The following is a 16,829-nucleotide window of genomic DNA, read 5'->3' on the forward strand; positions in this document are numbered from 1 at the left end:
CCTAGCTACGGTTCAACCAGCGTCGCGGAGCATTTAGCATACTGGCTGCCTAGCTACGGTTCAACCAGCGTCGCGGAGCATTCAGCCTGCTGGCTACCTAGCTCCACTTCAACCAGCCGAGCATCGGGAGCTCCAGCAGCTTGTCGATGTGCTAATAGCCTCGGCAAGCTAACGGTAGCTGGCTCCAGCAGCTTGTTACATTTACATTTACATTTACATTTAGTCATTTAGCTGACGCTTTTATCCAAAGCGACTTACAAGTTCTGTGCGACAAGACAGCAAGAAGGGTATAACTCTATCAGCTGAGTAACAATGTTCATCAAAGTGTTGCGTGTTACAGTGTAGGTTAGTTTATTAGGACAAGTGCATGACATTAAGGTTAGTCGGGGTTAGATTTTTTTTTTTTTTTTTTTTTTATTTTTTTTTTTTTATCATTTCAGATAATGGTTGAATAAGTGAGTCTTTAGTCGACGGCGAAAGATTGGACGGGATTCGGCTGTCCTAACTGGGATGGGTAGTTCATTCCACCATTGTGGGGCAAGGACTGAGAATAGGCGGCTTCTCTTTGATGACCCTCCGGGAGCTTGGATAGGAGTAGATCTGAGGCGGCCAGAAGACGCAGAGCGTAGGGGTCTTGAGGGTGTGTAGTTAGAGACCATTGACCGGAGGTAGGCGGGAGCGGTTCCCTTTGCCGCACGGTATGCTAGGTCGAGGGCCTTGAAGCGGATACGTGCAGCAATGGGGAGCCAGTGCAGGTCCCTAAGAAGTGGGGTGACATGGGCTGACTTCGGTAGGTTTGAGATCAGGCGGGCCGCTGCATTTTGAATGAGTTGAAGAGGCTTGGTGGCAGTGGCCGGGAGGCCAGCTAGCAGTGCGTTGTAGTAGTCGAGGCGGGAGATGACTGTTGATTGGACGAGGAGTTGGGTGGCTTCTTTTGTCAGGAAGGGGCGTATCCTTCTGACATTGCTCAGGAGGAATCTGCAGGTTCTGGTTGTCGCTGCGATGTGAGCAGAGAAGTTCAACTGGTCGTCGAGGACAACACCAAGGTTCTTGGCGGTCGGCGACGCGGTCACAGCTGCATTCTCGACTGTGATGGAGAGGTCGGTCAGGGGGGAGGATTTGGCCGGCAGGTGGAGCAATTCTGTTTTGCTTAGGTTCAGTTTGAGGTGGTTGGTCGTCATCCAGGCGGAGATGTCGGACAGACAGGCCGAGATCCGCTCAGAGACGTGGATATCTGAGGGAGGGAAGGAGAGGAAGAGTTGAGTATCATCGGCATAACAATGATATGAGAAGCCATGAGATGTGATAATGTTACCCAGTGATTTAGTGTAGAGGGAGAAGAGAAGGGGTCCTAGGACCGAGCCCTGGGGGACACCCGTCCGGAGGGGGCGGGTGGCCGACAGAGTCCCTCTCCATGACACTTGGTAGGAGCGGTCATTGAGGTATGATGTCAGCCATGTCAGCGCAGATCCAGCCACTCCCATTCCTGCGAGGGCCGCGAGGAGGATCTGATGGTTGACTGTGTCGAAGGCTGCAGATAGATCTAGGAGAATCAGGACAGAGGAGAGGCCTTTCGCTTTTGCTAAGTGAAGTGCCTCTGTGACCGCAATGAGGGCCGTTTCTGTGGAGTGGCCAGTCCGGAAGCCAGACTGATTGGGGTCTAGGAGGTCATTCTGTAAGAGATAAGCAGTAAGTTGGTTGGATACAGCACGTTCAAGTGTTTTAGAAAGGAAGGAGAGAAGAGAGACAGGGCGATAGTTGGCTATGGCGGTGGGGTTCAGGGTTGGTTTTTTTATGAGGGGCGTGACTCTGGCTTGTTTTAGGGAGGTGGGGACCACCCCCGAGTTGAGTGAGGAGTTGATGGTTGCAGTTAGGAATGGGAGGATGTCCGGTGCTATGGTCTGGAGGAGTGGGGAGGGTAGCTGGTCCAGCTGGCATGTAGTCGGACGGTTCGACGTTACCAGTGTCAGGGTCTCAGCTTCTGTAATGGGATAGAAAGATGACAGAGTGAAGGATGAGGTTCTCGATTCAGCGTTTGGAATGGGTGGGGGTTGGGAGAAGGAGCTGCGGATGTTCTCCACTTTTTCCTCAAAGAAGATCGCAAAGTCTTCGGCAGAAAAAGATGAGGGAGGAGGAGGTGGGGGGGGAGTGAGGAGGGAGGACATGGTAGCATGCAGTTTGCGAAGATTCTTGGCAGAGGCCTCGATCCTATGGTGAAAGAAAGAAGCTTTGGCATTAGTAATGGTTTTGGAGAATGTTAACAAGAGGTTGTGATATGTGTCGATGTCAGCAGTGAGGCGTGACTTTCTATACTTCCTCTCAGCCGCTCTCAGGACCTGTCTTTGTTCTCTCACTGCATCCGTCAGCCATGGACTGGGTGGGGAACGGCGGGCAGGTTTCTCAACGAGGGGACAGAGCTTGTCGAAGGAGGTTGCAAGGGCTGAGAGGAGGGTGGAGGTTGCCATCTCTGTGGGGAGAGCAGAGAAGGTGTCACTCAAAGGTAGAGCGGATATTATGTCAGAGGAGAGGGTGGAGGGGGATAGGGAGGGCAGGTTGCGTCTGAGTGAGACGGTTTGAGTTGGGGTGAAGACTTTTCGGTTAAGCATGAGAGTTAGTGAGAAGGATATGAAGGAATGGTCAGATACATGTAGGGGAGTTACCGTGGTGTTAATGATGCTGGAGTTACGGGAAAATATGAGATCCAAGGAGTTGCCTGCTTTGTGGGTGGGAGGCATGGCAGTGGGAGTCAGGTCAAATTGTTGTAGGAGGGAGACCACTGGGACCGACTGAGATGAGTCAGGCAGGTTGAAGTCGCCCAATAGAAGGAGCGGGGTACCATCTTCCGGTAAGGAGCTTAGAAGCATGTCCAGCTCATCTGTGAAGTGATCGAGGGGACCTGGAGGGCGATAGAGTGTAACAATGGTGAGATTGAAAGGATTAGAGACAGATACTGCATGATATTCGAGGGAGGAGAGTGACAGTTCTGGGAGTTGCGTTAGGTTTGTAGCCCATGAAGGAGATGTCATGAGGCCAGTGCCTCCACCCCGTCTGGAGGGTCGAGGTGTGTGAGTGAAGTTATAGTTTGTAGATAATGCTGCAGGTGTTGACGAGTTATTGGGGGTTATCCAGGTCTCAGTTAGAGCCAGGAGCTGCAGATTTAGACTATGGGCGTAGGCAGTAATGAAGTCAGCTTTCTTGACTGCTGATTGACAATTCCATAAGCCTCCCTGTACTGTGACAGGTGTATTAGTGGCTGTAGGAGGGTAGGAGAGATTAGCCGGGTTGCTAGCAAACTGGCGTGGATGGGTTGATTCTGTTCTTGAGGAGCAGATTGTGGATATAGGTATGAGGCACATTGTGGTGTCAAGAGTGGTAGGAGGAGGTTGAAGGGGCTAGGGAGGAAGCGAGATAGTAGGGAAATAGCAGAGTGGGACGGGAATATGGGATTATGGTGTACTTAGCACTGGGTGGATCGGTGGATCCCTCTGCGGTGAACTCCAGGAAAACTCCTCCTCTTTGTCCCTCTTCGTTTCTCGACGCTTCGCTGACGCTATGCCAGCAAGTCTTTAAATCACTATCACTAATTACTGATGAGTGACACCTGCAGCAAAAGGCCACACCTCCAGTTTCTGTCAGCTGGGTGAAACTAATTACAAACAATTTCCACAACACAATTTAGTCACACACTTCAAAATGATGTACACAGTATTCAGTTAAAAGATCCTACCCTCTCTGCTGTTGTCCTCAGAATGAATCCAACAGAGAAAAAGCTGGTATTTAAGCAGAAAAACTGTCACAAGTGCCCACTTAACTACATGCACAAAGGCCACACCTCCAGTTTCTGTCAGCTGGGTGAAACTAATTACAAACAATTTCCACAACACAATTTAGTCACACACTTCAAAATGATGTACACAGTATTCAGTTAAAAGAGCCTACCCTCTCTGCTGTTGTCCTCAGATGTGCTAATAGCCTCGGCAAGCTAACGGTAGCTGGCTCCAGGCTATTAGCACATCGACAAGCTGCTGGAGCCAGCTACCGTTAGCTTGCCGAGGCTATTAGCACATCGACAAGCTGCTGGAGCTCCCGATGCTCGGCTGGTTGAACTGTAGCTAGGCAGCCAGTATGCTAAATGCTCCGCGACGCTGGTTGAACCGTAGCTAGGCAGCCAGTATGCTAAATGCTCCGCAACGCTGGTTGAACCGTAGCTAGGTAGCCAGTATGCTAAATGCTCCGCGACGCTGGTTGAACCGTAGCTAGGTAGCCAGTATGCTGAATGCTCCGCGACGCTGGTTGAACCGTAGCTAGGTAGCCAGTATGCTAAATGCTCCGCGACGCTGGTTGAACCGTAGCTAGGTAGCCAGTATGCTAAATGCTCCGCGACGCTGGTTGAACCGTAGCTAGGCAGCCAGTATGCTAAATGCTCCGCGACGCTGGTTGAACCGTAGCTAGGCAGCCAGTATGCTAAATGCTCCGCGACGCTGGTTGAACCGTAGCTAGGCAGCCAGTATGCTAAATGCTCCGCGACGCTGGTTGAACTGCCTGGGCCGGTCCGTCTGTCGAAGACCGAGGGAACCACATCAGGCTTCAGCTGATTAGACAAACAAACATAATAATCAACATAATCCGAGGCAATGAAGTGTTCGCTGCAGATCCTCCTTCCCTGTCCAACAGGCTGATCGCGCCGCCTGAGTGCAGCCAGCCTGAGCCAACGTGCCAACAACACTGTTTTTTTCACTGGTAGTTTGTGGAAATTAACCAACTTTCCTCTCTTTCACACGGTAAAATTAGTTTGAACAGCCAGGAGCAATACAAAAAGAACCACCGCGGTCCTGTTGTTTGGTAGGCAACATTTGACTGACCCGACAGTCCATGTTTACTATGCAGATAACCAGCAGTGTATACACCAAACCAACACTGTGACGTCAGCAACAAAATGGCGGCGCACATGTTCATAAATGCTACATAAATGGACATTACAAATCGTTTTTTCTTAGAAACGGCTTATTTTTATAACGTGATTTTCTTCTGTGGTTTATCTAAATACTAATTTGATGCTATGACTGTTTATCGCTATGCTTCATCTCCCCTTTAAACTACAACGACATCACCATCTGTAGACACACTATCTAACTACGAGGACAAGGTAGAATTAAACTACAACGACATCACCATCCATAAACACACTATCTAACTACGACGACAAGGTAGAATTGAACTACAACGACATCACCATCCATAGACACACTATCTAACTACGACGACAAGGTAGAATTGAACTACAACGACATCACCATCCATAGACACACTAACTACGAGGACAAGGTAGAATTAAACTACAACGACATCACCATCCATAGATACACTATCTAACTACGAGGACATGGTAGACTTAAACTACATCACCATCCATGAAGACACACTATCTAACTACGATGACAAGGTAGACTTAAATGACATCACCATCCGTAAAGACACACTATCTAACTACGAGGACAAGGTAGACTTAAATGACATCATCCATGAAGACACACTATCTAACTACGAGGACAAGGTAGACTTAAATGACATCACCATCCATGAAGACACACTATCTAACTACGAGGACAAGGTAGACTTAAATGACATCACCATCCGTAAAGGCACACTATCTAACTACGAGGTTAACAACTTCTGAGCCTTATGCCGTGAGGGATGGCTACCATTTTAATTGACCCTTCTAGCTTGTAATTTATTAATAAAGACATAGGGGTGAAGAGGCAGATTCTATTTATTAATAAAGACAGATTCTATTTATGAATAAAGACATAGGGTTGAAGAGGCAGATTTTATTTATTAATAAAGACGGGTGAAAAGGCAGATTATATTTATTAATAAAGACGGGTGAAGAGACAATTATATTTATTAAGAAAGACAGGGCTACATGAAGAGAACAAGGTAGATGTGCTCTGATGAACCTTTGCCTTATTTGTTGGACATGGTACTTTACTTTACTATTTTTAAGATGCAAAGCACTTGGTCTGGCTCTCTCTCTCTTGGTCACTTGGTCTCGCTCTCTCTTGAACAGCCACCCTAGTGGTGGCTCACAGACATGGCACTTTGCATAAGCTTTATTTAGGCCTTTCCCCCTCTGCCATTCCCTCAGCTGAAAATGTTCTTTGAGGAGCACCTCCACCTGGACGATGAGATCCGGTACATCCTAGACGGCCGGGCCTACTTTGACGTCAGGGACAAGGAGGACCGCTGGATCCGGATCTCCATGACCAAGGGAGACCTCATCACCCTGCCGGCCGGGATCTACCACCGATTCACCATGGATGAGAGCGTACGTCTGACTGTCATCCATTAGTACAGATTAAAAAAAAGTAAATTTTTATGCATTCATCCCATCACAAACACTGGCATTTAAAGGGTACAAATAAAACAATTCCTGCACCAGAATACAGGAAATTAAGTCTTTGTAACACAAAATGTCCTGGTGGGGGACCCCCCCCGCTTAAAAAGTGGCCTGACTGGGGCTATATTTCCTGGCCTGAATGATTTCCCCAGTCTGGCCCTGGTTAAAAGCCTCCAATGCTTATTAGTGTGTGTGCGTTTGAACGTTTGCATGTTTCAACCATACATTTCCATTTATTAAATGGGGGTTGCGGCCTGAGAACTTTGGGAACCCCTGCATTAGTAGACAGTAGACACTGAATCATGCTGTGTACTGTAGGTCCATCTACCACTGCTTCACCCTGGATGAGAGCGTACGTCTGTCATCTGCCACTAGTACACACACTGAATGCAAGGTAACAAGTGTCCAAACTGGCCATGAGAACCAGAAGAACCAGAGAATTGTGAGCAGCCCGACCATTTTATGCAGAAATATTTCGGCGATTGATCAAATTTGAAAACAATTGCAAATGTCGCAGGGTTTGGTGGAATTCGCGTTAATTCTTGCAATCGTGGGAATCGCTAAATACTGGAGAAGTGAATACATTAGCTATTAAAATATCACTGAGTAACTAGTTATCTGTATGTATTACTTTAAAAAAAAAAATTAACGAGCCAAACTAATCAGCAATGGTAAATTGTCATTACTGGATAATACAACTTGCATTATCAGTCAGTGGTTGAGGAGCCTTAGTTGGGTTGCACAGAGGAGGGGTTTTAAAATAACTGTGTAGGAACTAGAAACCCTGGACACGGACTATATGACAAGGAATGTCTCCAAGTGTAAACTGATCATCTTCGTATAATTTTTTTTACCCAGGGACAGTGCACATTAATCAACATCTTCAGTCTCCACATCAATGTAAATGTGCCAGAATTAGCTAATGAGCTAGTTTTCATCTGTAGTCCCTGCCTACCATGCATGTCTTTATGGTGGACCATGAACACGTAATGCGTCAACATCATTAATATGAATAACGTTAAGATGGTTTTGTTTCTACAGAACTACACTAAAGCCATGAGACTGTTTGTCGGGGAGCCTGTATGGATAGCCCACAGCAGACCAGCCGATGATTTTGATGTCCGCCACAAGTATGTAGCTGGTCTACAGTTCGCCTGAGAGAACAGGATCAGCACCTGAGCTGATCACCTTTTATTGTCTAGTTGGATCATGTTGTGACAGTGTTGGAGGTAATTAAAGTAGTTATATTTACGCGTAAAGATACTTTTCAGATTGCCCACAGTACGTCATTATACACACACACACAATCATTATGGTAATGCAGTCATGGATTGTGCTTTAAGAAATTGCAGAGCTACATGTAACGATAGGTGACACACAGTGCCTTGATTCTGTCAAACATTAGTCACACATTTGTACTCTAGGTAATAGGTAGGTGATTCGAGAAAGAAAAATAAGTCTAACACTATTATGAAAATTAATTATGTATCCAACTCCCTTAAGATATTCCCACAAGCTATTCCATTTTTTGGAATTAAATTAAAACACTATTCAGGTCAATTGTGGGCCATTACCTGTATTACACAGTATAGTTCTGATTTCTGACAACCTGTACATACAAATAAAAGCACTGCTATTATTTTCAATATTTTTTATTATGATTGGATCCATTCTTTCATAATCACAGCTAACTTCGAAATGATCAGTTAAGTTCCTTTTTTTCATATCCAGTACAATACAGTAGAATTACATGGATTCTGATCAACAACATGTACACTGCTACTTGGAGACAATTGGATAAATCAATAAACGAAATGATTTGAAATAATATAAATTGTCTTTACAATATTTCCCCTACTATGATATATATATACAGGTTCTGGATTACACATATTTTACATTACATTTCCTTAGTTGATATGAGCAGATCTCCTGAACCAGGATTCACTTGAAAACAAACATTATTTCTTCTCTTTCAATGAGGTAAAAAAGAAAAACAAAACTACATAACTGAAAGTAGAAAGTGACTGTTCTACTCATGTTTTTTTTTAACCAATTTTATACCAAAGACACTCAAGCAAGAGTGTTGCCTGCTCAGAGAAAGGAAGAAAGCATCATTCAAACTTTAACATGTTTTGTAGTTTCAAGTGAACGTCCAAAACTGTTTGTTGGAGCCCAGTGTAATGCCCAAGGTCACTAGCAGTCAAGAATAAACCACTACACTACCATGTTAAACCACTACCAGGCTGTACATGTATTTAACAACTACCAGGCTGTACATGTGTTAAACTCTTAACTGGCACCGACCCGGCCCCGGGACCTCTTGAGGACGATTTGCGCACCGGCGCGACAAGCCACTTTGCCGACCTCTAGCGTCTCGGCTCTGCATTTTTTTAAATACAATATTAAAGCCATATTTGTTGCCTGTCGATTGCCCTTTCAGGCGACAAAATCCGTTCAGTAGTTCCCGAGTTACATGCCGATATGCGAGGCGTGCGCCAAAATACATGGCAGAGCTATTTTTTATTTATCACCACCCCAGACTCTCTGGGCTCTAGCTCTGTCAATCATTTGGCGATCTCGAAAATTATTCTGAACTCATTTCTGAACGGATTTTTAAGAAATTTGGACATGTACTACATAAGACTTCAGGCTATGGACCCAGGGTGTTTTCCAGCTCATAACAATTTCTTTGGAAATACTATATTTGGATATTGCAACTACTAGAGAAAAATGTGAGTAACAAGTTTTTCTACAACTCAAGTTCAGACCTATGTTACTCTATTTCATTAGCACCAAAAGTGATCTTTCCTTATTGTATCAGACACTTCAGAATGTTATCCTTCAAAAGAGACCAGGCTTATGCATGTGCTATAAGTATAAAGTATAAAGATACACTTTTCAGAAAAAGTATGCAGTCCTCAAGTTCAAGTTTAAAAATAGCCACTTTTCTGGGCGCCAGTTAAGAGGTTAAACCACTACCAGGCTGTACATGTATTAATAAACCACAATCAAGATGTGCTTTAAGTGCAGACTTTCAGCTTTAATTTGAGGGTATCTAGATCTGAATCAGGTGAACAATGTAGGCATTACTATTCTATAATAACTATTTCTATTCACCTTTTTAAGAGACTAAAAATCTGACCAAAAATCACATAAAAAGGGGGCGGTGCACACTGTTGTAATTCCTACACTGTTCACCTGATTTGGATGTAAATACCCTCAAATTAAAGCTGACACTCTGCACTTTAAGCACATCTTGATCAATGATCAAGTCCATTGTGGTGGTGTACAGCGACAGAATTGTGTCAATGTCCAAATATTTATGGACCCGACTATATTATTAAATCACTACCAGGCTGTAGTGTATATGTGTATATGTATTAAACCACTACCAGACTGTAGTGTATATGTATTAAACCACTACCAGATGAGTTTATATGTGTACGTATATGTATTACACCACTACCAGACCATAGTTTATGTGTTTGTGTTTATGTATGTGCACGTTACCCACAGGTTCATACTTTGATTTTGTGACATTTATTTAGTGGTGTAATACTTCTTTAAGAAATGTGGTTCAACCAATCTATGGTAAACATTTAAAACAACCCAGTCCGATACACACACACACACACACACACACACACACCGTTTTTCAAACGTGAGTCTACCAGCCTTCAGAGCCATCTGTTCCATATTCAACCTCGCAGGAATGAAACAGAATCTATAATGCTGTCAAACAGCGACCTCCAGGCAAAAGTGCCTATACTATACCATACTATATAGTAACACATAGTGTGGGTTTCTCCAGATCTCTTGGCAGAGCCTGAGGTGTGTCCAATGATAGCAACCCCTACCCCCTATACCCACTCAATTCCAACCATCAAAACAAAACAAAAGATGTAAACAAAGTGCAGTACCAAGTGAGTCTCCTTTGCCTAGAGGTCACTGTTTGACGGCGTTCCACATTCTACCTTTTTTAAGCGGGTCACCCCGTTACTGGGTCCTCCTGGCAGGTTAAGTATCACTGTTCTTTCCTGGGTGACATGAATAAAACTGTAGTGGACCTGCTCTCCCAAAACCACATCAGTACTAAGCCGGGCCTTCATTCCAACAGTCATCAGACTCTATAACGCATCACTGTGCCTCACTGCATCACTGAGCACAGGGTGACAGTAGTCTGGCAAAATATTCCTGGACTTTTACTTACTTTAATTACTCTACATTTTACTGTATATTCTTGGCTGTATATTTTAGAATGTATATACATATCCGAATGTATATCCCGGTCGGACCGTATTTTATTCTTTATTCTTATTCGTGACTTTTTGTTTTTGACCTACCTAAATGTTTACCGTTTACTGTGAGCGATCTGTAGTGCTCAATTTCCCTTGGGATAAATAAAGTATTTATATTCTATTCATCCTCATCAATTGTCTTAAATGGAGCAAATATGATATTAGCAGTAATATAGGCTTGAGGGGGGAAAACGCTGTCCAGCGCCACACGCTCATAACGACACTGTTCTTTCTCCCTCCCTGTGGGGGTTTCACTTCCCTGAACCACATCCACGCAAAGCACAGCACCGTGTCATTACTAGTTTTAATAGTATCACAGGCCTGTCCTCATAATGTCTTTTGAGTCGGTCGGTGGGTCGGTGGGTGTCTAGACCAGCTTGAGACACTGCGTGTTGAAGCTGTCCCCCTCGCGGAACGCCACGGCCTCCAGCAGCGCCTGCTTCTTCTGGGTGCTGCGCGACGACTCCAGCTCGTACATGGTGGTCAGGTTGAACAGGACGCTCTCGTGCAGGTAGAGCGCCGGGTCCTGCTGCACCAGGCCCTCCAGCTGCCCCAGGGACTCCTTCAGACGGCCCAGGTAGAGCAGGCACACCGCCGCGTTGTTGTTGGCCTGAGGAGGAGGAGGAGGAGGAGGAGGAGACCGGGGGTGTATTAGATCAGATTACATTGAAATGTATTGTCATCATGCAGCACAAGTACAGCACGACGGAAAAGAGGTTTGGCATCCAACCAGAGTGCAAATGTAGCAGTAAAGTGTAACAGCAATATACAATGTACAGGTGATTGGGTACAAAATATACAAATTAGTACTACTAGTGTAGTTGTAAATGGTGCATTTATATAACATTTTATAATTTGTTCCTCACATTTGTACCCATTTACTCACACCGACGGCGGAGGCGACCATGCAAGGTGCTCATCAAGAGTAATTAGGGGATTAGCATCAAGAGCGACAGTGGCTCAGGAGGTAGAGCAGTCGTCTGGTAGTCCGAAGGTTCCTGGTTTGATTCCCGGGCAGCATGTTGAAGTGTCGTTGAGCAACTTACCCCCTAACTGCTCGCGATGAGCCATGGTTGGTGTGTGAATGTGTGAGTGAATGGGTGAATGTGAGGAACAAAATTGTAAAGCGCTTTGGCCAGGACCTTAGTGTAAAAAATTTAAATGATATACTACAGCTACTATATATACTCTAACTACAGGTAATATAGATGTGGCAGCAGAACTCACCACTGGGTTTTTGGGGTCAATTTTCAACACATCGGCGAAGGCTGCATGCGCTTCAGCATAGTTATTCTGGCTGAGAGAGAGGAACGCCCTGTCACACACACACACACACACACACACACACACATACATATGTTAGTTAATTAAAATGTGCCAGCAAGTGAATGAGCCACCTGTCTGACATGAGCAGCGATGCTGGAGAGGTGTGACCTGAGAGGAGACACGGCAGAGAGGAAGTGTAACACAGTGAGAAGACCTGAAAGAAACCAGACCAACACACGAGCCAGACAAGAGACAAGACACTAAAACATACATGATGTGTAACGGCTTGTTTCTAAAGGTACATACTGTGTAACAGTTTGTTTCCAAAGGTACATAATGTAGCACACAGCTTGTTTTAAAGGTACATAATGTAGCACACAGCTTGTTTTAAAAGGTACATAATGTAGCACACAGCTTGTTTTAAAGGTACATAATGTGTAACAGCTTGTTTTAAAGGTACATAATATGTAACACACAGTTTGTTTAATCACTTAAGGATCGGACCGTCAATTTGCCGCCTTTCAATCATCACCTCACTCAAGGTCCATTCTCGAGTTACAAGACGAAACATCCGGCGAGCGTCATTTGACAAGCCGTGACCACGTCCGGTTGTGAATGGTCCTGAACTGACCAGTCACCACTGATGGCGAAAATTATTGACCACCGTTGTAGCCAACGAGTGTCTGCTCCGAAAGCGATCTCAGACAGGCGCTGACAGTGGGGGAAGGTGACACAAGAAGACGAAGCAGTCCTTTGTTTTGACTCAAGAGGCGAAATGAATATCAGTGGATAGCCATTTTGGATAATCACGCAGAATTTTTACACACATTACAAAAACCTAAACACAAATTTTTCGTGGGATTTGTATAAACTTTGGACCTGTACTACATAAGACTTCAGGCTATGGAACCATTATGTCTTCCAGCTCCTACCTCTCAGCTGGAACTTAAAAACAGGCATGTGTGTACCACAATAATTCAGTGTGATTATCCAAAATGGCCGTCCACTTCCATTCATTCAGAGGCGCGAGTCAAAACAAAGAACTTGTTGGTCTTCTTCTGCCCCCTTCTCGTTGCAATCAGCGCTCGTCTGGGATCGCTTTCGGAGCAGATGTGCCTTGGCTACAATGGTGGTCAATCATTTTCGCCATCAGCGGTGACTGGTCAGTTCAGGACCGTTTACAACCGGACGTGGTCACTCGTGGGAGCGGCTTGTCAAATTACGCTCGCCGGATATTTAGTCTTGTAACTCGAGACTCGAAGCACGCAATAGGTTGAGTGTGGTGACGATCGATAGGTGGCAAATTCAACTTTCCAACAATGCATTGAATGATCGGGAGAAACGCAGCCCGGAGCTGACAGACGAGAGCAAAGTGCCACGACTGAGGGCCGTCGAACCTTAACACATTGAGTGCCAGCAGGGGGGCGCACTATTTATCGTTTGAATGCCAGCCTTTTGGGACTGATTTTCCGATATTTCATGATTTTCGTGGAGCTATTTCTATATTATGGCTATGTGTCTAATACGCCCCGTCGCTTATCAATGACTTGCTTGCAGTCAACATGTACAAAACGGATTGTTTTTTCATCTGTACATTTCCGTTTTATACCGTTTTGAAAAACGGAAGTTTTTGAAAATTTCTAGAAAAAATTTAAGATTCCGCAGGAATCGCCCTTTAGTGGAATACACACAACACGTTGTCATTTTCCGGCTGATTTATTAATCGTTTTCAAATAAACGCTAGATTATCGATAGTATATGTGTACTTATGCACGCTAGAGAAGCGGGCTGAAAAATCGATTATCTATGACCTGGTCAGCGCTAACGTCATATACACACATACACACACGTTGTGAAATATGTGAAAAAAACATCTGATTACCCCAAGACTGGTAAAATAGATTCCTTACCTCAGATCAGATGTTCTGCAAAAAGATTATTCCAATTCCTGATCGCCATTCCAAATATTGATCGCGTTTATTGATCCAACGTTATGTACTCGAAACACATTCCACGCTGCTCTGAGGGTCCCCAATGAATGCAGTAGTCTCGGGTTACATGCCTGAGAAGTAAAATGTGGAATCCGGAGTTTTCTTTTCACATGCATTTTCATTGAGTCCATTCCAATGGGTGCAATACCATCCGGGAGACGATAGGGGGCGGTATTTGCCCTTTTCAAGCTCATAGACAGTCCCAATGATAACGTGAGGCTGGATTGATGAAAAATGAATGGATATCGCTAATAAAAGCAATAACGATTAAATAATGAGATTTCTCGTCATTGGCACTCAACGCATGGCGGCCAACAACGAGATATCTCGTTGTTGGCACTCAATGTGTTAAGAGGTTATAAAGGTACATAATGTGTAACACACAGCTTGTTTTAAAGGTACATAATGTGTAACACACAGCTTGTTTAAAGGTACATAATGTGTAACAGACAGCTTGTTTAAAGGTACATAATGTGTAAACACACAGCTTGTTTAAAGGTACATAATGTGTAACACAGCTTGTCCTGTCTTGTACCTCATGAGAGACACACCTACCTGTTCATGAGAACAAATGTAGCGTGACTGGGCTGGCTGGCTTTCTCCACATCCTGGAAGTATCTCTCTGCTGTTTTAATGTCTCCAATCTGGACACATACACACACACACAGGTAATACTTTGGGACTGGAGTCCAGTGTGTAGGATGTCCTCACAAGCATCCAGTCAGTCAATATTCACATCCTATGAACCTTTGATAATCATTTGTGGAATCAAAGTGTTTACAATATGCGTGTGTGTTTATGTGTGTGTATTTGTGTATGTGTTTATGTGTGTGTGTTTGTGTGTGTACTCTGTGTTTGTGTGTGTGTATGTATGTGTGTATGTGTTAAGTGTGTGTGTGTGTACATTTGTGTGTGTGTGTGTGTGTGTACGTGTGTGTTTATGTGCACACGCGTGTGTACCTGCAGGAAGATGCGTCCGATGCCACTGAGCAGCTGGACTCTCTGCTGAGGCTCAAACTGGATGATAGAGTGATATGTTTCTACTGCTAGAACATAGTCCTATAGAGAGAGACAGAGAGAGAGACAGACAGACAGACAGAGAGAGAGAGAGACAGAGAAGCGGGAGAGATAGACAGAGAGAAGGGGGAGAGAGATAGACAGAGAGAGAGAGAGAGACAGCAAGATAGAGAGACAAGAGAGAGACAGGCAAGAGGTTAAGTGGGAAAGAGGGAGCAGGAGAATGACGCAGAGGAAGATAAATGGAGTGATAGAGACAGAGTGTGAGAGAGGTAGAGGTAAAGGGCGAGAGAGAGAGATGGCAAGAGAGGCACACATGAATGGGAAAGTTAGAGAGAGAGAGCGAGAGAGGACAAGCGAGACACAGGTAAAGGGCAAGGTTAGGAGAGAGAGAGAGAGAGAGAGAGAGAGAGCATTAGTCAACCCTGTAGTCACAGCTCCACACAACACATCACTCACTGGCTGACTGGCTGGCTCGCTGGGGATGGAGGGCAGTGTGTTTGCGCGTGGGTGGTAAAAAAAAAAGTTTAAGGGATATTTCACTTTAGTAGAACGCGTCACGTTCCAGCAGTCTTACCTCTTATCTAAAGGTCATCCACAAACAAACCAGTGACCAGCTGCCCCTGTCGTCTGCTGTCGGCACCACCGTTCCTCCCAGCCGTCAGGCAGTAGTCTAAATATCATACTTTTGAATTGTACCCCATTGTCTGCATTTGTACCTCACCGTTTACACATTTTTACTCACTGTACTTAAGATTGTACCAGAGGCTGTACTTTAGATTGTATATTCCTCTTTTACTTACTTTTTTACTGTATGAAGCACACTCTCAGGGGCTCATACAGAACCAAGCATTTCACCGTAAAGTACATGTATTTTATTGTGACAACAACTAATAAACATAAACTTGAAACTTGAAGTATTGAAGTTATCTTACTGGCCGTGTCACACGAGGTAACAGATCACAACGTCACTGTGAGCTTGATGTTGAACACCAGGACCCCGAAGAACATAAAGACAGAAATATGACGTCTCTGTGGTGGAAGTGAACAGGGTTCTCATGGTTGTGAGAAACGGTTGTGTTCTTTTAGCAATTTTGATAAAAAGATTTCTGCTTCCAAAACTAACTGAAACAAACTAAACATTTGAATTAATTTCAGTTTTTGCCCGTTATCATAACGGCAGTTACTTTGAAACTGACTATTTCTACCCATACATACAAAGACCCTGTTCTGTCAGTACGTACAACATTAACTGACGAAATGGAAATCGAATTGAGATTTAAACAAACACAAATGGAAATGTTTGTGTGTGTGTGTGCGCGTGTAGATGTAATTCCAGACTGTGACCAGTAGATGGCACTGTGGCTCTCTCTCCCAAATCCAACCCCAGACCCCTGATAACAACAACACCCTCTCCTCTCTGACCAAGAATCCAATTAGTGGTCAGTCTGTGGGGATTTCAACGTGAATCCACCACTAGGCTGGAGCATCAGAAATCACACACTCACACACACAATCATCAATGACGCACACACACACACACACCCAGACGCACGTCTGACACACGCAATGACACAGATAGACATACAGACACATTCATACGACACACAAAGAGCCTCACAGATGCATGTTCACACTCACACGCACTCACGCACGCATGCGCACACACAAACACGCATGCACACACGCACCTTCATCAGCAGTAGGCAGTTGGCCATGGAGTACATGACACGGCTGAGACGAGACCTCCACAGCTGAAGAGAAGCTGTAGAGAAGATAACAGTCTTACTGTAACACTGTTAGTTACTACTGTTAGTTAATAATGTTAGTTAACACTGTTAAGCGGCACGGTGGTGT

The 16,829-nt window shown here is 44.6% G+C and overlaps 2 protein-coding genes across 3 annotated transcripts in view; one reads left to right on the top strand and one right to left on the bottom strand.

The window, feature by feature from the left end:
- Positions 1-10,931, top strand: part of adi1 (acireductone dioxygenase 1) — a 36,890-nt gene extending 25,959 nt beyond the window's left edge. The window contains exons 3-5 of one of the 2 annotated variants that reach the window (XR_014619417.1): positions 6,146-6,325; positions 7,439-9,755; positions 9,796-10,931. Coding sequence is in view for 1 of the 2 variants with exons in the window: in XM_084308755.1 (XP_084164881.1) it covers positions 6,146-6,325; positions 7,439-7,555 (297 nt within the window). In the remaining variant the exon portion in view is untranslated. Of the gene's footprint in view, positions 1-6,145; positions 6,326-7,438 lie in introns of both variants that reach the window. The other variant, XM_084308755.1, reaches the window with a different exon arrangement.
- Positions 10,924-16,829, bottom strand: part of trappc12 (trafficking protein particle complex subunit 12) — a 79,649-nt gene continuing 73,743 nt past the window's right edge. The window contains exons 8-12 of the mRNA XM_084308754.1: positions 16,664-16,737; positions 14,916-15,014; positions 14,511-14,599; positions 11,926-12,013; positions 10,924-11,308 (exon numbers count right to left, since the gene is read on the bottom strand). Of these exons, the coding sequence (XP_084164880.1) occupies positions 11,066-11,308; positions 11,926-12,013; positions 14,511-14,599; positions 14,916-15,014; positions 16,664-16,737 (593 nt within the window). The 3' untranslated portion in view covers positions 10,924-11,065. The remainder of the gene's footprint in view (positions 11,309-11,925; positions 12,014-14,510; positions 14,600-14,915; positions 15,015-16,663; positions 16,738-16,829) is intronic.

The sequence above is a fragment of the Notolepis coatsorum genome, assembly GCF_963971535.1.
Source record: "Notolepis coatsorum genome assembly, chromosome: 2".
NCBI classification, from domain to species: Eukaryota; Metazoa; Chordata; class Actinopteri; order Aulopiformes; family Paralepididae; genus Notolepis; species Notolepis coatsorum.